General features: G+C 43.4%; 1 protein-coding gene and 1 long non-coding RNA gene across 5 annotated transcripts in view; one reads left to right on the top strand and one right to left on the bottom strand.

Annotated features, from left to right (window-relative positions):
• The window catches only part of ARHGAP20 (Rho GTPase activating protein 20), an 82,847-nt gene extending 66,144 nt beyond the window's left edge, over positions 1-16,703 (top strand). For 3 of the 4 annotated variants that reach the window (XM_081002109.1, XM_081002111.1, XM_081002112.1), the window contains exons 9-15: positions 6,484-6,672; positions 11,292-11,437; positions 11,618-11,779; positions 13,092-13,201; positions 13,575-13,764; positions 15,794-15,908; positions 16,332-16,703. In XM_081002109.1, coding sequence (XP_080858235.1) covers positions 6,484-6,672; positions 11,292-11,437; positions 11,618-11,779; positions 13,092-13,201; positions 13,575-13,764; positions 15,794-15,908; positions 16,332-16,591 — 1,172 coding nt within the window. In that variant the 3' untranslated portion in view covers positions 16,592-16,703. The remainder of the gene's footprint in view (positions 1-6,483; positions 6,673-11,291; positions 11,438-11,617; positions 11,780-13,091; positions 13,202-13,574; positions 13,765-15,793; positions 15,909-16,331) is intronic. The other variant, XM_081002110.1, reaches the window with a different exon arrangement.
• A 2,480-nt stretch (positions 16,704-19,183) lies between these two features.
• LOC308475403 lies at positions 19,184-23,749 on the bottom strand. The gene is made up of 2 exons (XR_013985149.1): positions 23,425-23,749; positions 19,184-19,803 (listed from the first exon to the last, which is right to left on the bottom strand). It is a non-coding gene; the product is annotated as an uncharacterized lncRNA (long non-coding RNA).
• Positions 23,750-27,812: the final 4,063 nt, after the last annotated feature.

Genomic DNA, 27,812 nt, shown 5'->3' with positions numbered 1-27,812 from the left:
AATAGGGCAACCTTGTCGTGTCCCTTTTTCAATTTTGAACTCTTCTGTAACCACATTATTAACTATCAATTTAGCTTTCTGTTCTGAATATATCGCCTCAATCCCATTCTCAAAACCCCGTCCCACTCCCATCTCTTTTAAATTTCCCATCATAAATTTCCAGGAGATATTGTCAAAGGCCTTCTCCGCGTCTATAAAAATTAAGACTGCTTTTGTATTTATATCTGTTTGCAAAAGTTCCAAGATGTCAATAATGTTCCTTGTATTAGCAAACAGATGTCTACCTGGGAGAAAGCCAGCCTGGTCCTTGTGAATTACTTCATTTAAAACTTTTTTAAATCTATTTGCCAAAATGTCTGCAAATATTTTGTAATCCACATTTAAAAGAGAGATGGGACGGTAGTTCTTAAGTTGTGTCTTTTCAGCTTCCGACTTTGGTATTAATGTGATAAACGCTTCCTTCCACGACTCCGGTGCCCTCTTCCCCTCCATAATTTCATTGCTGACCTCCATCAAGGGTTGTATCAAATAGTCTTTTAATGTCTTATAGTACTTGGAGGTCAGCCCATCTGGTCCTGGAGATTTGCCGAGTTGCATGTTCTGGATGGCTTGTTCAATCTCCTGTCGTGTTATTTTAGAATTCAGGATTGTCCTATTTTCTTGTGACAATTTAGATAGTCTGTTTTTTGCCAAAAATTGTTTAATCTCAACATCGTCTTGCGGCCCTTGGGTGTATAATTTTTTGAAATATCTCTGGAAACACTTTCTGATGTCCACTGGATTCTGAATGTTTTTTCCATCAACCTCTAAGTTTGTAACAGTATTTAATCTTTGTCTTCTCTTCAACTGCCAAGCTAGCAGTTTTCCACATTTATTCGCCGACTCAAACGTTTTTTGTTTCATTAATTTAACTTTCCATTCAATTTCCTGATTTATCAATTTAGAGTATTGTGTTTGATAAAGTTTAATTTCTCTCAGAGTTGGCTGTGACTTCGGATTCACTCTTAATTTCTTCTCTAATTCTTTTATTTTATCCAAGATCTTATCTTTTTTCTCATTTTGTGTTCTTTTCTTTACTGCATTCTGTTGTATCAAGAATCCCCTCATTACAGCTTTACTTGCGTCCCAGATTATTCTTTTTTCCACCATATTATTCATATTTATCTCAAAATAGTCCTTCAAAACTTTTTGGGCCTTCTTGGTAATTTCCTGATCTCTGAACAAATTGTCATTCATTTTCCATCTAAAGGATCCAGTTGGAAATAGTGTCATATCCATCTTTACTGCATTATGGTCGGAACAGGTCTTTGGGCAGATTTCCACTTTTCTGACCTTAGGTGCCAGGCCTCTAGAAATCCATATTTGGTCGATTCTTGTCCAGGTCAGTTGGGCTTCAGAAAAGAATGTTCCCTCTCTTCCTAGTGGGTTCTTTGTCCTCCAAATGTCAATCAAATCCATATTGTCAGTCATTTCAAAAAAGGTTTTAGGTAGTCTGCCGTCTTTTGTAACATTTTGACTTTGTGACTTGTCCATGTTAGTTGATACGACCCCGTTCATATCTCCCATCATTATGATGTTGTTGTAATCCAGATAGTCCAGCATTGTCTCCTGCAGCTTCTTGTAAAATTCCGATTTCCCTTCATTAGGTGCATAGATTCCTAATATCAACAGTTTCTCTCCCTGATATTGTATCTCAATAGCCAAAATTCTTCCATGTTCATCTTTAAATAAGAATTTAGGTGACAGGCTCTCTTTTGCATATATCACCACGCCTCTCTTCTTAACTTTGTCCGACGATACGAATTCCTGGCCCAATCTTTTATTTATTAACACTTTTCTGTGGAGCCTCGTCACGTGTGTTTCTTGTAAACAGATAATGTCCAATTGTTCTTTTTTTAATATGTGAAATATTTTCTTCCTTTTTTCCGGAATGTTACAACCATTAATATTCCAACTCAGTAGTTGCAGAGACATCCTGGATCAATCTGGTTATTTCTCCAGGGGTGGTATCTTCTCTAAATCTTCAGGTTCCCCAGGTGCTGGTGTTGATGCTGGCGTTGCCCCAGGCCCAGAAGGTAGTTCAATTCCTTTTTGAAGATCCTCTCCGTATGTAGCCAAAAATTTGTCTCTCTCTTCCAATGTTCTAACTTTGGCCTTTCTCCCTCTAAAGGTAAAAGATATTCCTTGGGGAAATTCCCACCTGAATGGAATTGCGTTGCTCCTTAATAGTTTAGCAAGTTCAGAATAGGCGGCTCTAAGATCCAGCAGTTGTCTTGGGATATCTTTATAAATTTCAATTCTTCTATCCAAAACCTCCAGTGACTTTCGGAAGTGTAGGCCCAAAATCTTATCCCTTTCCTCCTTTGATCTCAATGTTATCAAACAGTCTCTGGGCCTCTCCTTCTTTATGAATCTTCCAAGTCTGAAAGCTGACACAATTTTAAAGTCCTTTTCTTCCAAATTCCAAAACTTGGAGAATTCTTTGGTCAAAAACTCAGTTAGATTTCCTTCTTCTGCCTCTTGTACTGATCTAATCCTCAAATTATTCTCACGATTTCGCAGTTCTATCATAGAAAGATAAATCTGATGTTCCCCAACTTGTTTAGTGAGTGGTCTTACCTCTTGCTCTAAATTTTCCAATTTTTGTCTGGTGTCCTCAGCCAATTTCCGATTTTCTGCTGAGGCCTCCGTTAATTGTCCAATTGCTTGTGTATTCTGTACCACTTGTATGGTTAGTTTATTTAGACATTCTGTATTTTTGTCAATCTTTGCTGATTGCACATCTACTTTCTTGTCCAAAGCTTCCAATTTTTCAAAAATTTTGTCTAGAACAGAAACAGATACTCCTGAGGCCATGTCTTCCAATTGTAACTGCTCTGCTTCACCCTCTCCCTCTTTTGCCTGTGACAAGGCAACTTCTTCAACTTCTACTTCTGAGGGCAAAGTAGGTACAGATGATCTACGTGTCTGCGAGGCTGAGGTTAGAGTTGTTAAAGTTGTTTGTCTAACTCTCCCTCTTTTTCTTGTGCCACTCATTCCAACGTTATCTGTCAGTCAAGGTCACACTGAGTTATTCCCATGGGAATGGAAAGGCCCAGAGCAAGCAAACAACAAGGGAATCGAAAGTAAAATGTACATGTAAAGTCACTGTTTTAATCCAATCCTCTAGAGGGAGCTTAAAATGTCTTTCAGAGTCTAATTTAATGTCCAAGAACCTTCAGATACAAATTTTTAGCAGAGTTTATAAATGGTCACTTTGTTACAGACAGTGCTTATTTATCTCCAAAAAGAATGTTTCAAATTTAAAAGGTCTCAATACCCTCAGATTGTTGCAAGTTCCAATATACAGTATCCAAATCTGCAGTACTGACAGCTCAATCTCTTAACGCTCAGGCAGCTCCTGACTCTGGGTTTCACCTTCTAATTTATAATCCAATAAAAGGAGGAAAATCAAGTGCAAGTAATAGTCCCAAATCTTTAGCTTAAAGTCTTTACTTTAAATTGCAAGTTCAATAGATGCTTAGATCTGTAAAGTTTAGAATCTCTTTCTTTCAGCCTCCACTCCTCCAGCTGATTGCTTTTTTCAAGTTCAATGGCTGCGGAAGACGGACTTCCTGTTTCCACGTCTCTCCGCTTTCAGCCAAGTTCAAGCCAATTTAGATTTTTCCTTTGAAGTCACTAATTTCAAGTGATTCAGTCTTTTACTCACGAATAAGTTGCTTTTCGTCCGGATCCGTAATTTGACAGGAAAAGGGATCAGCGCTCACCGGCAGCAGCAGCGCGGCTTCGCTCCACAGACTGTGAAACAGCTCTCAGCGCCGCAACCCCCCTCCACGCTCCGGAGCCCCTTACGGGGTTCCTTTAGCGCTTGGAGGGTCGCTCAAGGCGCCCACCGAGCCTCAAGACCCCAGGCTCTTGCTGCCTGGGGTTTTCCGAAAAGGGTCTCCGCTTCGCCGTAGCGGACGACCCGTTGTCTGCGGAGCCTCCTCTCCCGTTCAGAAGAGGACCGCCATTGCCGTTCGCGCCGCCCCCGGAAGGATTCTTCTTCAATCCTTACTTGCACACGTTTGGTTGTGGAGAGCCAGCGATTTTTATGGTGTTCTCCATTTGGGATTTAAAATATGAAATATATGCATCAGTCCATTAAAGTTCCCTTGGGCGGGTGGCTAGTCCTTTTCAGTTGAAGATGACAACCAACTTACATGAGGCACAGGCCTACGGATAGTAATGCAGGTCTAGATCCACTTCTTTGTTTCTGCAGACTAGGTAGGTAAAAATGTCTAGGATGGTGGTGTGTTTGCCAGTACATCACTAAAGATAAATAATTGACCAATGAAATCCAAGCATCCTCCCCCCACCCTTGCAGTTAAGAGCTATTGTAGTTACAGGCTCTTAATAATAGTAGTACTGCTTGATTACTAATAACCTGGACATTTTAATCGAGAAAGATACCCATTTGTCTTCTTAGATTCTGCACGTGTTCTTTAATTCTATATCTGTTGGTGCAAAATATCAGGAACAGTCATGAAAAGCAGATGGAAGGACGTTGAGCTCACAGAATCTCTTCCCCTGAAAGTTAGAACATAATTGTCTCTTATTAAAACTGTGCCAGATACTAAAGTGATACTCCTTTTTTACATCCCCCCAGAAGCTTACCCAGAGCCCTGTTTCCATCTCGACTTGATTTGCAGTGGGAGTTGCACAGATGCAGATCAGAAGCCAAATTGGTGGCCCTTGTTACTTCAGCTTTGTTCTCCGATTCCCATTACACCCACAAACAGATTTCCGGTTTCATAGCTTCCAAGTACATTTTAAACGATTAATCCTCTGCAAAATTTCACAGAAGTGATCAAGCGTGCTATTCCAGCATTAGACAGGATGTGTTTGAATTAATTTTGGAATATCTCCTTTTCCTTTTGGAGCCATAAAGTGCCTCGGCTGTTCATATTTGTCGTGATCTGAAATGTACTTCTCTGTGCAACTCAGCAGTGGCCAGACAGATGCACCTGGAAGCTCCCAAGCAGCCTCACAACCACCCCCACTTGTTTGTCTACATGGTGGTTCCATTTAGCTACCATGGCTAGTAGCAGTTGACAGATCTATACTCAGATCCAGACCAGGGCAGTGTAGTGTAGTGGCTAAAGCATTGGGCTAGGACTCAGAAGATCCTGGTTCATATCCCCACTCAGCCATGAAGTGCACTGGGTGATGTTGGGTCAGTCATGTTTTCTCAACCTAGCCTACCATAGTTGTTGTGAAGGTGAAGGTCAATGTATGGCACCTTAAGCTCCTTGGATAAAAGGCGAGGTAGAAATGTAATTTAGAGGAAGGGCTTTTTTTCAGCCTGAACCTGCCAGAAATCAGATTGGGCACCTCTCAGGTGGGCGTCATTGCTATTATAAAAAAGGGAGATGTTCAAATTGAGTTCCAGCACCTCTTTTTCTAGTAAAATAGCACTATTTAAATGCATTTGGGTGCCTGGGGAAACAGACAAGATAGCATTCCTCACCTCTCCCAATTCCAGATGCCGAAGTTTATAGGACTGCCAGTTAGGTATTATTTCAGCACTGGTGGTGGAACAGTGACCTCTATTGCACCTGAGGACAGCACCTTGTCTTAAAGGGTACAAGAAGGTCTTGTGGTGGGAAAGATGGAAGTAAGTGGAAAAAGAAGCTAAACTAAGAACTTGTGGAAGAGCTTCAGATTTGAATAGTTGAAAGACTATTTAAATAGTTGAAAGACTGTCAAGTTGGATGCAGAACCTGGTGCCTTCCAGATGTGGCTCAGCTCCCAATTCCCTCCAGCCCCAGCCAGTATGACCCCAGTCTCCCCATCTCTGCAGCAACGGGTAAGGAGCCCTATGTTGAAGCTTCATCCGGTCAACTGGGCCACCAGAAACACATTCTTTGGCTGGCCGGTGCCAAAATGCACGTGTATGGGAAATTTCATTTCCCTCTATTTCTGATGTTTTGGCTTATGCAGCCAAAACAGCAGGCTTGGGAGAACCCTGAAGTTTGCCAAAGTAGGGGAAAGAAATATTTAGATAAACCCTAAAGGCTTGGGACCCAAAGCAGCCCAAGGACAGTTGAATGTGTTCAGTGCCCATGTAATGGTGACTGACTATTGAGGCCAGGAGAGTGAAAACGAGGAATACAGTGGAGGAGAGGGAACCCCAACCTGGGGACATGCCATGCTGCAGCAGTCTAAAATCAGGCGAGTAAAATGAGCACCAAACTGCTAGCTAAGGTTTCGGGAAATTAGGGAGAAGAGATATTGAGGCTTATCAAAATAAACATTGCACGGAGATCATAGTGTAGTGTAAGTCTGGTAGAGAGCATTTATTCCGAGGCTGCTGTGTGTTTTCTTTCTTTGTTTGTTTTTAAAGAGATAATAAATATCATTGCAGCATCTTTGGGAGGTGCTCATTCGTTGCCTGACCGCCACTCGGTGAAAATTAAACCCTCTTCCTCTTTCTTTGCTAAGGACACGAGTATCCATTTGGAATTAAAATGAGCCACATTCGTGACACTTTGCCTCAGACCCAGGAATCAAAGGACTGCGTCTGCCCTCTGGAAGTTCAGGAGGCCATCCTAATTGAGCAGCTGCCCCGTGAGCGCCAGTGCCAGTTTGTAATCAAGCCAAGGCGCCTGGCCACTGGCCATGAGCTGAATGGTGAGTCTCTCTGCTTACAGAAGCTTCGTTCAGAGAACATTTGTCAGATTAACTCTGTGTGGTAACAAGCCAGCATCCATCCTGGAGAATGGGCAAAAGGAAGCACAGGGGCATGCTAGACAGGGGGTCGTGCCAAACAAACTTCTTACTCCAGGGTTAGGTGGAAGTGGAGGTATTTTAAGAATTCGTTTCTTATTAGACCAAAGCTCACGTGAAGCCAACCAAAGCTCGCAAGGAAATGGCCAGATTTCTTCATTATAGAGTCTGTGCTTGTGAATGACTAGAGCTTTTGTTCAAAGCAATCATACTTCAGCTTCAGAAGGCCTCCTTGGCTTAAAGAGAGAACACATTGGGTCTAGTTGTCCCTTTTTCCGCTGTTTTTTCCATAAGTGAACATTTCTCAAGGCTTACCTGAATGATTTATCCATACTTTTGCAATTTATTTATATATCATCAATTCACATATCTGGTCTCCTCTTGAGGGCCTTGGGCAAGTAAACTTCTTAAAATGAGGGGGGGTGAATGGAGGGTGGACTGCACATTTGAACTCTCTCCTTGCAGTGTTGCATCAGAGGTTGTGGCTTCTGGGACCTCTTTTTTGTGAGTTGAGGAACTCCTGAACATTTGCAGAGGAGGATTCTGGAAGGTGGTCTGGAATGCCCATGCAGTTCCCATGGGATTCCTGTTGAGCTTCTCACTGTTACTTCCTATGACTTTGGCCTACAGGAGGGAATGGGCTTCTTTTGAGAACTGCGCTCCCTCAGATGTAAGCTGTCAAGGGCTGCCTACAGACTCTGGCCAGAGCCGGAGCCAGTGGTGAACGCAGCCACTCACTTCTCTTGCTTAGCCCCCCACCAACACCTCTCTCCTTTCCCCACTTTCAGTCATGGTGGGGAAGCTTGTTTGCTAGATGAAATGCTAGATAAGCTTCCAGTTATGAATTTCGTGAGTGGGGCAGTCTGGATGAGACGCTGGGTCCCATCCAGGACCTGTTTATAATCTTGTGGGAGAGGCTGCTGAACCAGCCAAAACAGTTCCTTTGTTAAGATAATGGCTTTGATTGGCCAGTTATGTACTGCTATTTACTATATCCAAAGAGGTGGCTCTGTTGCCGTAGAGATGAATGGATGGACCATTTCCCATCTCACCTGACTGGATGCTACCATCATTTTAGGATGGAGAACTATAGGACAAGGGGGCGGGGCTGTGCAAGAGAGAGTTGTGTGTATAAGAATTTGGCTGAAACTGAAAGCTGGGGACACAGAAGCATGTCTTGCTTTGTGCTGATCCCAAACTGTGGCTGCAGGGGCTTTCCTGGAAACCTGGTGGGGAAGCAGGATCTGTTGGGGTGTTGACACTACGAGCTCCTTCAGCCTGTGCTCAGGTTGTGTATGTGGGTAAATGAAACCATATATCCTAAAGACACCACCGTCTCCACTGACCATAATTCCATGGAAACTGAACCCTGGGTAAGCACAGGCGCCTCAGCACTTTCTTGCTGCTTAGAGATTGGAGTTGCACTCAACAATACATAGAAGACTTTGCTTACTGTTTTCAGCACTACAGCTTTGCATTGTTTTTGCGTAACAGAATGTAATGCCACTATCTAATGTAAGCGAGTGTATTATAGCATAGCTGTTCCAGGCACAGAAGACACCTGCCTCCTCTGCCCTCCTGCCCAGGCTCCTTCCACATGGTTTGTTATTTCTGAAGCAACTTTGCAAGTATAAAGGACATGTTTATTCTCTTACCCATCACAGTCAGCAAAATGCCCCAAGTGCATTGACCAGGGCACCCTACTTGTGAAAGCGGAAGTAGTTTCCAAATTTAGCCTCTCTTATGACCTCTACAAAGACCTCTTTCAGATTCTCTTCTTTATTTTGTTTGGAGTGGCGATAATTTCCACATTCAAGCTTCATATAATGCTTCTCTGAACCTCCAGTATCTCTGTTGCATCCACACACTGCCCCTTCTTATCCACATTCATATTATGACCCTTTATAGCTTATCTTTTCCATCTGGTCTGGGCAGACACTTCCTGCCAGGCCGAAAAATGTAGATCCTGTTCTTCTGTGTTCATCAGGAGTTTGTTCTCTGTTCTCTGCGGAGTTATTTGGCAACAGAAGCACCCCCTTGTGGTTATTCAGTGCTACAATAAGAAGCATTGCTCAGTAAACCTTACCGGATGTGCATATATTCATTAATTTTTCTAGAAACAATGATGGCTAGAAACTTAAGAATCTGAGCAAAGCGTCTGAAACTCCCAGCTTTGTTGCTTTGTGAAGTGGTTGTATATCTTTGCTATCTTTAGCCTCTACAATTCTTAAAAGTTAGCAGTTCAGAATCCAGAGAATTGTCTGTTGCTGCATCATTGCTGCAGATGTTGATCTGTTTTTTTTTATATATAAAAAACAAACAAACATCAGTAGGAGGCTGTTGGGAGCTGCATATAGAAGTGGGTTGTTATTTTTAAAAATGTTAGTGCAGATGTCTTTGGCTTTTGTTACAGAACCTGACCTTCCTTTGTCTCATTGTACTTCCTTCTGGACATCTTTTCTGCCTGCTGAGATGCCATATGGCAGCTGCCCAGGCTTTCCAGAATTCACCAGCAGTGTGAAATACGTTTGCATAGGAATTAGATTGACAGTTGCTTCCAAAATGGATGTGCATTGCCTTGCAAGGCAGACACTCTACAGCTCTGTTTTTTGACACAGTCAACTGGCCAAGTCACAACTTGAGTACAAAAATATATCCAAACCATTCTGTGTAAAAGAAGCCTTTCCTTTCTGAGCAGGTTTCCACCACCCCCTCAATATTCATGGGCAGATGTCCCAACATTCGCTTCTCCACACAATCTTTTAAATTGATATTGCTAACAATCAGTGTGATGTATTTTATCATTGCAGAGGGTCTGCCCTCCAAGTACTTATATAGCCATCTCTTACAAGGCAACTGAGCACTGTCATTTGGTCTCAAATCTTAGTAACTGAAGAAACACAGAAGTCTGCTGCACAAGTAGAGCTGTAATGTTGGATACAACCCAGTATTTTTGGATCGATTTCATGCCAGTTACATTGATGCAAACTACATTTGTCTTCTCTTGCCTACGCAGCTTCCCCCATTCTCTTCAAATGCTGGTTTTAACTTATAAAGTGTTAAGCAGCTGCACATAGGAAAGGGGTTGAAAGTGAAGCTGCCCACATCATAACGCTGCTATACATATCTACAGTATCTGCCTGATGCAAACTTACTGAAAATCAGCAGGGCCTTCGTGAACTTGGGGTTACGTCAACTGCTTCTGGTTCCAAGAAGATAACTGCTACTGCTGTTCTCTCCTCTGGCCAGCAGCCATGGTAACACAGAGGGCGCAGCTGGTTGCTGAGTCTGGAGGCCTTAGGCTCCAGAAAGGTGATTGCTGACATTGCCATCCAGTGCAGCATCAGATTCCTGAATGGTTAAGTTTCTAGATCTCATGGTTTGGAAAGACAATTAAGCAAAGAACTCCTACCCCGAAGTTTGCATTCAAAAGCAAGCCAAGCAGTGATAGTTTTCACCAGGCTGCTATGCAGTTGGTATTGTTTTCATTTTTACATCACTGAATGTTTTGTGGAAAGAATTCGCCAGCCAAACAGGCTTTAAAACAAAGTACATTTTTCAGTCAAGTACTGCTGACTTTTAAGCTTTTAGCTAAAAGTATTCTTCCCAGTCCCATAGTTAAAGCGAACTTCTGTAATTACATGAACAAAAACAATTTTCACCTGCCTGAACTCATATAGGGTAATATTGCATGATCAATATTTTGCTGTATAACATGGCCAGGGATGGGGAACCATTTTGGTTCTAATGATCTCACTGCCATTTTTTATTATTATTATATTTCTTTATTTGATGGGTCTCTAGTCTGCCTTTTAGATTATATACACTCCCAAGATGGTGGCTTTGAGAAATGGAAGGGTTTGTGGCTAGAGCTGGAGGAGGTACATGCGTTTGAAATTCTGCGCACTATCAGAACTTTAAAGCTTCAATCAGAAGCGGTTGTCTTTTTGTACAGTTACATTGGACATAAGTAGACTTTCTGTGCTCCTTCCCCCATGAAGGGAAAGCAACATGGACCTTCACCTGCAAAAGTTTTGGGGAGGTCATATGCTTTGTTTGCAATAAGTGCATGCCCTGTAATTTCCTACTGAAATACCATAACTATTCATGCCACAAATATTTGAGGTAGCGGGGTTGATCCCACTTGTATTGCACTAAACACCCCCCCCCAACAGTACTACTGTTGTAGCATTGGGGAGGTATAGCAGAATAAATGTGAATAAATCTAATCCTAATGCAATATTTTTGTGTCAAGAGCATGTTGCAGAATGTAGCTGCAAAATAGCCATCTGGAGAAGGCCTTAGTGAGCTGGATTTTTAAAATATGCCCTTCATCGTATGAATGCAGCCATCGCTAAACACATTTCTAGGAATTCCTCTTAAACCCATGCACGTTACTATATAGTGTGGGTGCCAAACAGAAGACGGTTGGTTCATCACAACTACTAAAGAGAAGGAAATAAAGGATATGACATGAATGTGTGTGGTGTAGTGTAACAAGAAACCTCTTTCTTTCCTTGCAGAGTGTAGCCAAAAGCCACTTAAAAGGAAAAGATCCACTATAAATTGGGCCTTCTGGCGGGGTGCAGAAGCTCCTCCTTCCCCAACGTCTGCCCAAGGGAAGCTATTTGGACACCCTCTGCCAGACAAGCTGCCCAAGCCAATCTTTGTAAGTATCCCATACATTCAGTGACTAGTGACTGAACTTCAGTAGAATCCCTTTGGGGTTTTTTTGAGATTATCTATGACGACTCATTTTACATACCTGGGAAAAAGAGGACGTGTCCTGGAAAAATAGGACATATGGCAACCCTAAATATGCATATATATATTTCTCTTTCTTTAACAGGACATGCTTTCTTTCCTGAACCAAGAGGGGCCTTTCACTGAGGGCATTTTCCGACGTTCTGCAAGTGCAAAATCTTGCAGAGAGCTAAAGGAGAAGCTTGATTCGGGAGCTGAAGTGAACTTACTCAGCGAGTCCATTTTGGTGATAGCCTCTGTGCTTAAGGTAGACAGGCATTTGTCCTCCTTCATCCCCTCTGCCACCCTCTTAAGATTTATGTTATGGATTCTGTAGCCTAGGATGTTTCTTTTTTTGAACCAAGTTAGACTTCCAAAATAGTCATCTGTGTTGATCTTATCAACAATTGGATTATGGTCATTCTTGAACTATTTTTGGACTCAAGAATAGGATTTCCTCTGGGCAGCCAATTCAGATCTGCTCTTCCATAACTGAGCCATCCTTTAGCCTTCTGTTGTGGCCATGGTAGATCTCTTACTCTCCTCTATTGGCAGGTCCACAGTGCAGCGATGGGAGGCCAGGATGGTAAAGAAATTCCTGCCCGGTCCTGTGCTTTTACAGGGCTTTCAAAAAAAGAAAACAAACCTTGTTAGGAATTTCAAAGAAAATGTAACATCTTAGTAAGGAGAGAGAGAGAAATCAGAGCAAGTGTCTTATCATAGAGCCTCCTGGTGGCTTTCAGCATGTTCGTTAATGGAATGTGGTGGTGTCTAGATTAAAAGAAATTTTAGTAAATGGAATGAGCTACTCGTGGGAGAGTAAGCTGGGATAACTGGGGCCACAGAATAACTTCAGATGGGATAGGTTTCAAAATGCAGGTGTTTGATGCCAAACACATGCTGATGCATGAAAGAAGGAGTAGCCACCATGACACCCTCCAGATGTTGTGGGTTCCAACTCCCATCATCCCTGGCCATGCTGGAGGGCACTGCATTGGTCACCCTTTCTTTAATACATAAGGAGATGTTTTATTTGCTCCTTTGGAATTTTGCCCTTCTTCCAAGGAGCTCAAAGGGGCTATCCAAATAGATTTGTGTAGTAAGCCTCAGAGGTTGGTTGGGCTAAGAGGTGCTGCACTGCATAAGGCTACCCTGGCTGCGTTGGACTTTGAGACAACATTTTGTTTGTTATTCTGCACTGGCTGATAACAGATGAATTTTTTCAGTCTCAAACCAGTGGAGGTGCTGTTGCACTCATGCCCCGCTCATGAGCTTCCCATAGGAATCTGGTTGACCGCTGTGCAAGCAGAATGCTGGGCTAGACAGACCTTTGGTCCAGCAGGGCTGTTCTTAGCATTATGAAGTAATTAGCTACTGTTTCATTTACTCTGTGAGAAATGATTCAAATCCATCCATAGCAATCGAAATGGTTCAGACAGGACCAAAATTGTTCAATGATGCACTAGCAGACAATCATATGATCTACAGGGATTTTGTTCCAGGAATTCCATGGTTTACTTCTTATAAAACAGTCCCCCACAAATGGTTGCTCATCCATACTTTTCTTCCTTCTTCCTCAGGATTTTTTGCGTAATATCCCCGGCAGTGTTTTCTCATCCCAGCTCTGTGATCAGTGGGTTTCCTTAATGGATGAAGGGAACGATGAAGAGAAGATAAAAAGCACCCACAGGTAGAATTGTTTGCGTAACCTCCTGTGCTGCTTCCAAAAATGAATACCCAGAAAAAAGCAGAATGTTTGAGGTGCAGTTCTTGTTGCAGACAAGCTTATAAATTTAGATTTGATTGTTCAGCATTCCATTTTGGTCCCCTGGTCAATATTCTCACCTGTTCATGGCATGCAGGAAAGAAGATATACGGTGCAGATCTCCGTGCTTTAAAATAGAATGTGGGGAAATTTATTTACTTTGTGGATTTCCACTTACCATGAAGTGGGCTCCAGATTGGCATAGCTAGGCTGGGGAATGGCAGAAGGAAGAGTCTTGAGTGTAATTTTTGCAAACAGTCTTGTGTTCTGAAGAGCTGTGTGTTTTGTGTGTTGCTAGGCTAATGGAACAACTACCTGGAGCCAATGTGATGCTGCTCCGTTACCTGTTTGGAGTCCTACACAGCATAGAAAGGCAGTCTGAAGACAATAAGATGACTGCGTTCAATTTAGCAGTGTGCATTGGACCCAGCTTACTCTGGCTACCAGCTGCCACAAACTCTTGGACTGAAGAAGAATTCACCATGAAAGTAGGCTAAGAAACAGTTCTGCTTAGAGGTTCCCATAAAGTGGCAGAAGGGCAGTTAGTCTGCCTTTAAATTAAGCTATTTGCTGTGTAGGCAGGGCAACCTTAGTGAGTTCAGACCCAAATCCCTTGCTCCTGATTTTTCCCAGCTTTTTAAGCTCCAGCGTTTACATCTTTCCACCATTATATTACCTGTTTTACTTTCCCTACTTCATTGGTCTTGCTCTGTGCACTTGGTCAAAAAGCTGGTGAGATGCGTTACTTGGGAGGAGGTGGTGAGGAACGTCATAAGTTTCCAACCTGGTACCATAGCATACCCTGTTCCTTCTTCAGAGATCACCTCTAGAGCTAGGTGTCATACACAGCTGCTTTTGAAGAAACAGATGAGCCTGTGAGCAGTATTCAGCTAAGTTTTACATAAGGTAGACCCATGGAAATTAATGGACCTCACTTAAATATGTCCATTAATTTTAGTGGATCTACTCTGAGTAAACCTTGGTTGACTACGAACCTGTATTACTGAGACGGTGAAGATTTGTGATGAGCCAAAATGATCCTTCCAACTTTTGTACTGGGAAGGCACAGTTGCAAGATGGGAGGTGGGATGCAAATAGTGGCAAAGAATTTGCCTCACTCCTGGTGCCATTTGCGCTACCTGCTTGCTTGGAGCAATTTCTTCAGTGCTTCCTAGTTTCTTCTACCCACAAGACACTAGTGTGAGGACAAGAAATATGACTGCATGGCTCAGATTGAGGTCAGGAATAGGAAGTAATGCTTTCTGCCGTCTGTCTGGAATCACCTTTGGAGGTGCAACTAGGAAGCACTGAACAAAAAGCCTTCTCCACCCAGCCACCCCTGGCAGCAGCAAGGAACGCAACCTCTGCTGGCAGTAGGACCATGTGAACCGGCACCAGAAGCAGCAGAAATATGTGGGCAGGGGCACAGCTTCAGGAAATCCTACCACCACCACGACACTGACCACCCCCAAGCACCCAGCTTCAAGGTGCTGTTGTAGCAAAAAGGACAAAAGCTATGCACATTTCTTTTTAATGTCTCTGTTAGAGACAGGAAGCTTAGATGAATCTGTCATTAGCTTTAAGACCACTTTTGTAAAGTTAACAGAATCAAGTAGTAAAGTTCTGTCTCGACTGTAGCCAGTGAGAGTTTTCTTGTGTGCATATTCTCCCACACACAAAATAGGAATCAACATTTTTATAGAAATCTTTATTTGAGGAAGAGAGAAAGACATTTCCCCCTCTGTGCAGGGAGTTTTTGTTTGTGGACAAGTAGCCAAATGTGCAGCTTCCAGTGTGCAGCCTGAAGTGTTTTAATCTTAAAAAAGAAGAAGAGGAGGGGATCAAATTATTTTGTTGAATGCATGCATTTGCCTGAAGCCAGTGGTGGCTCCTGTGCTCTGTTTTGCCCCAAAAATGAATAAATGTTATTTTTGTTAACTGGAAAGACATGCCTGCACAGACGTTTAGCTAGGTGCTATTAAAGTCAAGCGCACCAGTCACCCCACCCTGCTTTCCATATGCATCCAATAACTCTTATAGGGCACTTTCAGATTCCAGTCCCGTCTTTGGGAGGCAGCCTAGAACAAACAGGTTGAACTAGGAGGATTTGTGTGGGAGGAAAAGAACTGGCACAGAAATGAGAGCACACAACAGATGACAGGAGGCAGGCAGGCAAGGGAAATGTTCTAGCGCTAAGCAGAAGAGGAAGGCGTTGTGGAAAGAGCCTGTCCTGTGCCAAGGAAACAGCAGGGACTGGAAGGAAGGCTCATTTGCTTTAAAACGTTCGTGCTAATGCAGCTATATGCTTTCTGTAAAAGAAGCATTTGCATAAGTGCACATTTGTCTATAGCATACAACCCCAGAATTAAAAACGATGTGCTATATAATGTGAAATACAGAATGTGATAATGGGAGGAACAAGAGGAACTTCTTGAGGGTGGACCTGCCAAGGGAGGGCCAAGTTGGAGCTTTGTAATAAACTATGTGGTTTTCACAACTATTTTTCTTTGCTTGCAGGCTTCTGTCCTCATAGAGTTTATGATTCAAAATGGAAGCAGGATTTTTGGGGATGAAATTAATTACATCTTTGCAGCCATGATGCCCCAAAATGACAACCAAGAAGATAGTTCAGGTAAAAGAAACTTTTTTAAAACAAGTAAAGTGGAGAGAGAATGAGAGTGATTATCTAGCATTTTGACTTGGACTCCATAGGAAGCCTATTTGGCATCTTCTCCATAGTGGTTGTAATATGTACTCCAGGTCACAGTATGGCACAGGGAAGTGGGCAATGTGTGGTCTGGATGCAAGGCTCCTGGGATCAAATCTCATAAAGCTGACTGAGCAGCCTGCAGCAAGTCCACTCTGCTCTGTCTCTGTTCTGAACCATCACAGGATGGCTGTGAGAATGACCAAATTTAGATTAAGAATGGTAAAATACGTCGCCTGCTGCAAAATAGTGGATAAAATTCTGCTTATGTTTTAATTAAGCTATGTTGCTTTTGATGGCGCGAGTGACACCTGAGGGTGTGCTGACACCTATTTCATCCTCTTGCAGATCTCTCTTCTGTTCGTCTGCATGACTCCTCATCCGACAGTTTGGAAAATGAATTGAATGACTGCGCAAACCTCAGTAAAAAAGAGGAGGGGAGCAAAGAGGTGGTGTCCCTGAGTGACATAGATTTGGACCTACTGGAAGCAGAGGATCCCCAAATCCGCTGCACCTCATCAGGAGAGCACTCTGAAAGTGAGTCTGGGTATTCATCAACACCCATTTCTGATGCTCTCGAACCGCCTTCTCCCACCACCTCCACTTAAGTTGAATATTTGCTCAAGGGTGAGCTTATCATCCCTGGGTACTTTCCCTTCAGGGTCTTCAATGAGCTCTCAAGATAGTGTTGAGAACTCATTGAAGACCCTGAAGGGGAAGAGCCCAGGGATAATAAGCTCACCCTTGAGCAAATAAGTGGCGGTGGTGGGAGAAGGCGGTTCGATGCATCTCTCTTTTCACTGCTATGGCTTTCTGGATCGTCTTTGCCCACATCAATCCCCATAACCCCATGACCTTCCACAAATCTCCACAAATCTTCTGCCAAGTTGCCAACCAAATCTCAGCCAGTGTCCATTTCTGCGGGCTGCCACCACAAATCTCCATCAGGAGAGCACTCTGATGCAATCTACAGATGCATCAGAGTGCTCTCCTGATGGAGATTTGTGGCGGATTTGGGGGGGGGGTGTCCTCTGCTTCCGGCGGGTCCAAATCAGTGTCACTCAGGGTCAACATGGAGTCCCTACTCCTGCTCTCTTGATCTCGTTTTTAAGATGCATCAGAGTGCTCTCCTGATGGAGATTTGTGGCGGATATTGGGGGGGGGGGGTCATTGATGGAAACTTAAATGAAACTCTGCCTGAATCAAGGAAACTCACTGTTCACAGAGCTGGGATGAGAAATACAAGGAACTCTTCTCTTTTCACTGCTATGGCAAATATTCAATGTAAGTGGAGGTGGTAAAATGCACAATCAAGAGGAAAAGAGAAGTCATTTTCTTCAGCAAAAAAGGACATACCCAGACTCGCTTTCAGTGTGTTCTCCTGATGAGGTGCAGCAGATTTGGGCGTCCTCTGCTTCCGCAATATGACACCATGGCAGTCCAAGAGTCATAAAAGCAAAATGCCACAGACATTTCCACACTTTCTTGGACCTTGGATGAGGGGTTGGCTCTTTCTCTGGCCTGCATGAAGAGAGTCTGGAGTGGCGTCTTCACAAAAGCCCTGCTCGTCTCCACCCCAGCATGTGGCTAAAAAGCAGAGCCTCCACCATGAAAAGAGAAAAAGAACTGTCCCATTAAAATAACCTTGGAGTCACAAGTGGATCCTTTGGATGCCAGGAAAGTAGTTCTTCTGAGGGAGCTGGGCAGCTCAGCAGCCTTTCCTTTAGACACTTATCCTTGACTCTTGATTTTAAGGCAGAGTTTTGGTCATTCTGGGCTCCATAGCTATGGTATCGTATTGCTCTTTTGAAGCTCAAAGGCATTTGGTTCAATGGAAGTGTCTCTTCAAAAAAGGGAAAGAGCCTCCAAGCAGGAAGAGTCCAGTTTTTCATGGTGGAGGCTCTGTTTTTTAGCCACATGCTGGGGTGGAGATGAGCAGGGCTTTTGTGAGGAGGCCACTCCAGACTCTCTTCACGCAGGCCAGGGAAAGAGCCAACCCCTAATCCAAGGTGGGCCCCCAAGAAAGTGTGGAAATGTCTCTGGTATTTTGTCTTTATGACTCTTGGATTGCCATGGTGTCATATTTCAGAAGCAGAGGACCCTCCCCAAATCCACCACAAATCTCCATCAGGAGAGCACTCTGATCCATCTACACTCACTTCAGATGGATCAAACCGCCTTCTCTCACCATCTCCATTTATTTTCTGTCAGAAACTGTACGATGACAGAAGCCTGCAAGTAAAGAAAAATAGTTGTGAAAACCACCTAGTTTATTACAAAGCTCCAACTGGCTCCTCCCTTGGCAGGTCCACCCTCAAGAAGTTCCTCTTGTTCCTCCCATTGTCAGATTCTGTATATCACATCTGCCTTAAGAGAAACTTTTCATTCTACAGCACTTGCAAATAATTATACATGTGCTTGCTATTCAGTTTTTCTCTGATCCATTCCTGTACATTCTAAACATTTATTTTAAGGCAGTTTCACTCTTAAGGCAGAGTTTCATTTAAGTTTCCATCAATGACCCATTGACAATCAGTGCTGAAGACAGCACCTGGCTTGGGTCTATGTTCAGCACTTTGATTAAGGGAGGAAGCCTGCCTTTTAGGGGAAGGGGGAAATGAAGAGCTTTCTTCCTCTTCCCCTTCCTTGCTTTGCTCAGCCAAAAGCTCCAAGGCGTATGGCCCACTCTGAAAATGAGTCTCTGTGCTCCATGTCAGGCTACACCCATCTCTGATGGATTGAACTGCCTTCTCTCACCACCTCTACTTATTTGCTCAAGGGTGAGTTTATTATCCCTGGGCACCTCCCCTTCAGGGTCTTCAATGAGCTCTCAACACCATCTCTCTGTTCACTGCTATGGCTTTCTGGATCATCTTTGCCCACATCAGTCCCCATAACCCCATGACCTTCCACAAATCTTCCACAACAAATCAAGTTGCCAACCAAATCTCAGCCAGTGTCCATTTCTGCGGGCTTCCGCCACAAATCTCCATCACGACAGCACTCTGATGCATCTACACCCATCTCAGATGGATTGAAGACCCCAGCTCTCTTTTCACTGCTGTGGCAAATATTCAGTGTAAGTGGAGGTGGTAAAATGCACAATCAAGAGGAAAGGAGAAGTCATTTTCTTCAGCAAAAAAAGGGACATTTTTAATTGAAGCATAAATCCTGCCCTCCTATAACTTACAACTCCCACGTTTCGTGTGCATCTCCTTATTGTGTTTAATTTGGATATTACATTTTTCTTTCCCTTGTGAATTGTATTTAGGATTGTATAATATATATTGATAAAACTTTGCTATTGTATATGTTCTGAAATAAATGTGTATTTTTGTACTTGCAAAAAATGCTGCTAACTTTTTGGGTGGTTCGGGCTCTGGTGGTGATGTGTATCCATTGAGTAGTGTATTTTGAAATAAATATAACATTTTTGCTGTAAAGTTGCTGGGATGAAAACTGCTGGGCAAATGGCATTCTTCTTGGTGACTTTTCATGTTTATCTCTTCAAAGAATGAGACGTTCCTTTGAAAATAGAGAGCACAATTCATAAATAATTTTCTTTGCAGTCCTCATAGAAATAAATTGCAGTCACACAAGAGTCCCCACACCATTGCTGGATATTCCTGAGGATGACTTGGAAGTTATCCATGTAATATTGAGGATGATCCATGTCCGGTCATCCTCTGGTTCAGTGATTATGATGAGGAGGTTGGGACATCCATCTTCAATTGCTGTTATAAAGACTTCTGGGTTTAAACAATCTGCTCCTCTCCTCTTCCCTTGGGGTGGCTTGGAGAAATTTGCAATATAATGACACCTGTAGATGAATTAACATATATAAAAACTTAAAAATAATTGCAAATAAAAACAGCGTGTGTTTTTTTAAAAAGACAAAACAAAACTGTAAACATAAACAGTTTAAAAGAGCAACACATGCATAAAATAAACTCAGATCCAGAACTGATAGCAACTGGGATAAAGATTTTTGGAGGCTTGTTGGAAAATGAACACCTTTAGCAGGTACCAAAGAGCCAATGGAGGAGACGCCTGTTTAATGTGCAATGGGAGCGAGTCCCCAAGAGTAGGTGCCACCACCCTAAAGGCCCAGTTTTCACAAAGGACACCTTGAAGCTGGGATAGCTCAGGCAGTAGAGCATGAGACACTTAATCTCCGGGTTGTGGGTTTGAGCCCCATGTTGGGCAAAAGATTCCTGTATTGCAGGGGGTTGGACTAGATGATCCTTGTGGTCCCTTCCAACTCTATGATTCTATTATAGGGTGGTATCTACAGGATGCTCTCTCCTGCAGAACACAGCAATCAGTATGTAGGGGATGGTGCAGTTACAAGGTATTTACAGCACTTGGCTCACAAGTTACGTTACCAGTCATTTATCCATAACTGAAAGTCTAAAATTGTTTTGTGTACATGTGAACTGAGTCCCCATCTATCTTTTCAGATTGCAAAACAGTGGCTCCTTCTCTTTCCCTCGCAGCTCCCTCTGGTACAATTGCGTCTCATTTCTGTTACCCTTCTTCACCTCTGCTTTCCCTTTTTGTATTACTTAAACCTGCCTAGAATGGTTTAAGTTGCTTTGCTAGAGTGACAGAACAACAGCCAGTGAAACACCCGCCTATCAAAAGCAACAGGGGTCTTCTGGGCTGAGGGTGAAAGGCTGTAATCCTAGCACCAGTTGCTTCATGCCCTTTCCTTGAAAATGTGAGGCTTCAGAAACATGGCATGCTAAGATTCTCATCATTTTAGCAAAGACTTCCTGAGCCAGGGGAGGGGAATGTTGTTTGGTGGGCTCAATGCAGCCTACATACCATATGTTTATCTGAGCATATGGAAGAACCCAGAAGGGATGTCTAGTTATCCTTTCTCATTGTAATAGTTTGGGATGGTGTCAAAATTTGTGGTAGGGGGAGCTGAAAAACTCATTCCTGATTTTCCAAGGAGATCTACTAAAATGGCTTAAAATTGTTTTGCCCTTTGTCTTGTTTCATGGGTTAAGGCTCTGTGTAGGTGGGAAATAGAGCTGACCCATATGTGAGTAATTTAAAAAAGAATTAGCTCCGTGTCTAGATTCAAAATGTGGGGCTTTGCACACTTTCCAGCAGGACAGAGCCCATAGCAGAGTTTAAAACACTCTTGCAGTTAAGCAGCAGCAAAATGTGGAATATAGATTGTTCAGCCCTTTTGCATATCCTGTTTAGTCTGCTTTAAAGCTTTTGCCCCTCTCTCTACCCCTCTAGCAATGAACAGGCCACACACTGTTGAAAAGCTTAGAAGCTTTACTTATTAAATCTAAAGGTCAGGTTCATGTGTTACTCCATGCAGCAGCAAGGATAACATAAGTAGATTACTTGTGTGCAACAAGCAGAATGTATTTCAATCATGCAGTCTGAACTTGGACCAACTTCAGACATGTCCGTCTTGGTCGGTTACATGGTGTGGAGAGAGAGTAAGAGAATGGGAATAGAAGCAGCTTCACTTCCTCACAGAGAAGGGGGGGGGGCATGACCCAGCCAAGTCTAGGAACAGAACTCTACAATCTTAACCCCTTCATGCATTAACTGAGCTACCTCAGTGGTATGAAATTGCATTCCAGTTCAATTGCTCTTACATACAACTAGTCCAGGGGGTGGCTCTGGCTATGGTTGGCTTCCTCCTTCTTAAACCCTTGTGTAGAACTGCAGGGAGGGCCAAAGTAGGGCTGGTTGTCTGTCTGTCAGTGACTCTGGCGCCACCTATGGTTAGCCTCCCTGCATTCCGCCCCCCTAGCTCTGTGGGCAACCAGCCATCACTGTAGGAAAGCAAACTGTGTTTCTTCTGCTGGAAAAAAAGTATTGGTATAAAAAAACCAATAAGAGGGAAGGCTACATCCCTAGTGCATACTGCCTGAGAAATCTCCACTAAAGTAAGTTCACTTTCATAGTTTCCGCAGGCAGAAATATGGTCTTTGAAATAGCTGGCAGGAAAGTCTGATCTCGAATAGTTGGCATCCATCTGTCTCGAGAGACAACGGAATGCGTTTCTCGGAGTGAAGACAAACCACTGCATTAGGGGCACTGAAGTGACCTCCCCAGTGTGTATAGAGGTCCTGGGCTGCCCAGGCAACAAGACCCCCCTCTCGACCTCGATGATGTGGTCCAAAGCAAAGCAGAGCAATACATTTGGCACCAACTTGGCTTCAGGACTTTCCCGAAGGAGGCGTACTAGGTGCCAACCAACCATCTTGGGGACTCCATGCCAGATTTGTGTAGGATTTACTCCTTAGTCTTTCCTTCTCCCGAAGATATCCCACAAGGCAGCGGATGTTTAGGGTCAGAGTTTTCTTTCTCCTGGATGGGCTACCTTTCCAGGTTGATGAGCCCCAACTGTCCCTCACTTCCCTCCACACCACGTGCCTTCTTGACCAGTGAACCCAGTATTGGTCTCGTCTGCTCAATTGGTCAAAGCCTGTCTTTGCATGCAGGGGAAGTCCCTAACTCAACCATGGATTTGAGACCCATCGGCTACCCTCACTTCGTTTAAATGGCCAGTCGAAGCCGTTCCCAGGGTGTGGCTGTTGTCATATGCTGACAGCTTCTGGGAGCCACAGGTGAGAGCTGAGAGCAGGGTAGAGATCAAAGGTGGACAAACTACCCCAGAAGGAGCACAATATGTCCCCCCACCAGAGTTACTACCCCTCCCCTAACACAAAATTTACATCCCAAATATGATGTAAATAAATATGATGCTCATTACTTACAAAATACTTTACATCCCTTGTTTCAAAGTACACTTCCTGTGCATTTATCAACATCAACTGCAACAGCAGGCGGGCACCATTGATCATATTTGATTAAACACAATATTAAGCACTATCACTATAAATGAAATGTGTTGTTTTTTATGTAAGGGGAGGGTAGGGGTGGGCAACAATTTACCAGCCAGCTGATAATTACATACTTGCAAATGTACCGTATATAGCCTTGGTGCAGCATGCTGACAACATGTGAAATGTATTCTGGACTTGCGAAACTGTGATAGATTAAGAGGGAAGGTGGGATATCCATCACCCTCTGGCTGTGATGAAACAGACACAACCAGGCCAAACGCTTTGAAAGGAAAAAGGAATTCTCAATACAAAGCCTGAGCAGATTCGGTTACTATTTGAGTGGCAATATTTGCTTGGATTTGTAGCTGCCAGGAGAAACATAACATAAATCCAGGGTCCTGCAGATTAAAACATTTTGCTGGCAAAACACAATAGGCCTATTTAAAGTGACGTTACAGCAAAATTATTTGTTTTTATTTACTGAATTCCCATGCCACCCTTCATCCAAAGATCACAGGGTGGTTTACAATATGAAAACACAAAAATGCACACCATAGTAACAAACAAAAGCAATAAGCCACACACACAGTTTTAAAGGTCATTGATTGTTTACTTACCCCAAGGCCTGAGAAAGAAGGAATGTTTTTGCTTCGCGGTTAAAGCTGTGTAGTGAAGGTGCCAGGTGAGTCTCGCTGAGAAGAGCAATCCACAAGCGGGGAGCCACCTCAGAGAAAGCCCATGCTTGTGTTGCCACCATCCAAACTTCTCACACAGGAGGCACATGAAGGAGGACCTCAGATGAAGAGCTCAGAGTCTGGGCTGACATGTAGAACATCATCTTCGTATATGTGGTGCTCCAGCACAGTTTACTCTGAATTTGTTCGGCAAGATACCTGATGGTGATGATCAAGTGAAAACCACCTGTCACATCATTGGTTGCTATGGGCCACAAGTGAAGAATATCATTATGATGTCATGCTGTGAGGTCAGTTCTTCCAGATGTTAAGACTTAATACTGAACATGCAATTGCGACCAGACTTTTACTATCGCATCTAGTTTTGTCTGTGGTGAATTGTTCCAGCAATGAAATATCTAGCATTAATATTTGTTTTCTTTTATTTTGAATAGGTTAGCTTATATTTTCATAAAGAAATGGTTTTTTCTTTCTTTTGCAAATACAGCCAATGTTAATCTATTTACCCCCAAGCAAGTATGCCAATGAAAACTTTAGAGATACTTCCCTTCTTATCTTAGTTTGGTAAAAAATAAGAGAAAAAAATAGTAATATTTTATATTTGCTCATCCTCCCAGCAGCCTCAACCCATATATGAGGAAATAGTAGACAAGAGGTTAAGAGCATTGCCTGAAGGCACATTGAGGGAATTGATGTGAAACCCAGCATCAAGGATTCAAAATCTTCACCAGGGTCTCCAGTTTTGACTTCTCCTCTGTAACCCAAGGTCACTGTGGTTAAGTATAATATATGATTGCGTCAGAATTTCACTCCTGTGGCAACATTGGAATTACAGGCACATTCGGCAGAATGCATTTCATAACAGGTTATTTGACTTGAATAGTAAGTGACAACAGGATCAAGTGAAGAGAAATGTTTTCTGTGTTGAAAACGCGTCTCTTAAATAAGGTCACTGAATGGCTAAATTCTGGACTATTTAAGCTTGGCTACGGCTAGTTGTCCCCTAGAAACAGGTACCCGCCTACTTGTCCCCTAGAAACAGTTGACATTTTCAGTCAAGCCACAGAAAGATTTTGATGTGATTAAAGCCCAGGGCAGCCCTCGCGTTGAAGGGAAGTCCATGTTCAGCATACAATTCACATTAACAAATTGAGCTCATGTGCCAAGCTTAATAGGCCTCATGTGGTAGACGTGTCCCATTTGGAACCCAAGAATGATGCAGACCCCCCTTCTGTGTAAATGTGGATGAATTAGTTTGTGTATCCACTATGACAACAATATTGCAGCTGTACTAGCAAAGTGAAAACATTTGTGGAGGCCGACACGCCTAGCTCTGGACCTGAGGGACGCTGCCCATAAGTCGGGGAACTCTCCTGTTTAAATGCGCTTCAGATATGAACTCACCAGGCGTATTTAGGGAAGGACTGACACTTTTTTTGTTTTATAATAAATAAATGCTATCTTCAGACCTTAGCAAAGCTGAATAAAGTGTAGTTGAATGAGTGAGTGGCTGAGTGGGGAGAGAAGAATATGTCAAAGCACGAAGAGATCTCTGCAAAATGACTTTCTTTTCTTTTTGCTATTGCACACCAGGCATCTTCCACATCTTTGCCTTGGGGGCTTTTTGTTAATTCTGGCCTGGCCACAGGGCTGAGGTTGTGAGGGTCTATGATTCTATGAGATAGTGACTTGCCTAAGGGTAAAATGCAACTTACAATGGCATGCTTCCCTTGTATAACATTACTGCAGGGTATTGGCAGGGGAGAATTGATAGGCAGGAGTGGGTGGGTCAATGTGTAACCCTCCTCTCACTCCTATTTCCCCAAGTGAGTTATTTTTAATCATCCCACCACCCAGCCAGGCTCCGAAATCATCCTCTAGGGTGAGAATTAGCAGGCACAGGAAGACTTCAAGTACACCTTTCCCTTTGTTCACCAATTCTCCCCTTCAAGTGTACCCTTGCCATACATTATCTCCTGAAAAGGGTCTGGGAATGTGCATTTGCTGAAGTGATGGCTAGTTCCTGCCCTAGGTGAACTGCTGAGTTGATGCCTGGCATCCTTATGGAAAGCGGACAACAGATATTTAAATAAATCAGCAGAAGTTGGGAGGCAATCGTAAAGCTGGGTATGCTGGCAAACAACTACGCAATAGGACTTTTCTGTTTCAACAATGGTAGGCAATGTAGGTCAAGGAGCTTCCTGTGACCCTGCCTGCCCATGTCTCGTTCTGCCGCTATGGTTTCCGAGCCAGCTGAAATAGCATGGGCAACAGAGGCTGTCAATCCCTTGTTGACCCCCATGCAAATCCAACATTACACTCAGCAGATTGGGCCGTCACTCACAGTGATGTGAAGCAAACCAAAAGATGTGGTCTGCACTGTCGAGTCGCATTGCGAGCCGTCGTGTTAACGGCACACGACACGGCGGTGTTGTACATAGCCTGACACCAGATTGCAAAAACTGCTGATGGGCTTGTGCTAAAGAAGGAACAAATGTCTCCCAAATTGTAGCATATATAGAACCTTTTCCTGGGCAACCTATGCATTGTGTAGTAGGGATGCTTCAACGACTCATATTTGGGAATTCCAATACCTCTCCCAGACTAGCATGTAGCTCAAAACTAACATATCCATGTTAGGCAAGCTGGTGCCCTCAGATGTAGTGGGAAGACGCTATAGAATTGCAAGCAGCAAAGGAAAATTAAACTACTACTAGCCTGGTCTTGCTGAGTGAGATTCTGGCCCAGTCAAAGGTTTTGACATCTTTGTGTATCCTAATTGTGTCTAAGACAAAACACACATTATTTTCCCTGTGGTCCTAAAGGTAGCAGATAATTGATGGCTGCCACTTCCCTGCTCCGTGCCGATCAGATATTTGTTTCTAAGACTACCCCCGCCCCAATGTGTCACACATATTTGCTCATTTTATACGCTGTGATAGTTTGCCGCTCTCGGGAATGACAGAATCGCCTCCCTTCTGTTTTACGCATCAGTCATTCAGCAGCGATGCTTCTGGCTGAAGAGTGTGTTTCTGTGTCAAGCAGGAGAAGGTTGACAAGTTGAATACTTATTAGCTCCTGCGGTCAACCCTGCAGGCCCAAGTGCATATACATTTGTTTCCATTAGCAGACTGAATAAATATGACATAGATGAGACAAGACCTCCCCGCCCCCAACAAATAAATATAGAAGACATGAATAAACAATAGAGATGCTTAAATGCGTCTCCTGGCATTGAATAATTGTAAAGAGTTGCCGCTTTGAAATTTGGCAAATCACTTCTACAGCCTTGTCACTTCTGTTTGTTTGAATTATTCAGGGGCCCTCTCCGCAGAAGTCCATTTGCCCCTTCTGGCTTTGTGGGCAGGCTCCCAAGCCTCCTCTCTGAACTGGCCTATTGCAGGCCAGATCATCCTCCTGCCACCAAATTGGCGAATGGTGGCAGGAATTACAGGGCATTTCCTTGGGCATGGGACCAGCTAACCAATGGTGGCGCTTGGCCCTGCATGCCCAGGGTAGGGATAAATTCCCATCCTGCTGGGCCCTTCGGTCCTCTCCCCAGAACAATGGCTCTGGGGTTGGTATCTCTCCACCATCCCTTGTTGTGAAGGCTGATGTGTCTCACTACATTATCAACATTTGCATATTCATAGTAATATGCCATTGCCTGTTTGTTGACATGTTTTCCTCCAACGTCAGCTTGTTGGTCAGGTGATACAGTATTACTCATAGTCTGCCATTCTGGAAGGAACCAGGTTGGCAAAGGCTGCCCTGTTATCTGGAGGACAAGGCAGATGCAACATTTTCACAGCAGATCCAGGAGACCCCTCACCTGTAGGTTGTGTCTCCCTTTGCAATTTACCTTGCAAGCAAATGTCTCAACAAGGCAAATGTTGCTTCCTGTTCAAACATAAGAACCTTGCAGGATCAGGCCAGCAACCCATGTGGTCCAGTATCCTGTTCTCCGAGTGGTCAGCCAGATGCCTATGGTAAGCCCATAAGTAAGATGAGCACAGCAACACTGCTATCAGGTTTGCTCCTCCACACCTCCTGCAGGTGGGCTATGTACCTTAAAAATATTGGTTAAGACACCATATGCACGTTTATCCTTCATATTAAAACAAAGGCAAACAATCAACTCTACAATTCTATAATTTTTTTTTAATCCAGAAAACTGGCCAAGGGCTTGTGGGGGAGTAGAGGCAGACATGCTTTCGTGGTATCTTCTTCTTCTTCGTCTTTGGCAACCACTCGTAACTGAGTAAGATTGTCTTCCAGAAACACGGTCTTAACAGTGAGTCCGCAAGTGA

Source organism: Podarcis pityusensis (genome assembly GCF_964106645.2).
Source record: "Podarcis pityusensis genome assembly, chromosome: 4".
NCBI lineage: Eukaryota > Metazoa > Chordata > Lepidosauria > Squamata > Lacertidae > Podarcis > Podarcis pityusensis.
Note: the sequence above shows the minus strand (reverse complement) of the source record. Positions and strands in the feature narration are given on the sequence as shown.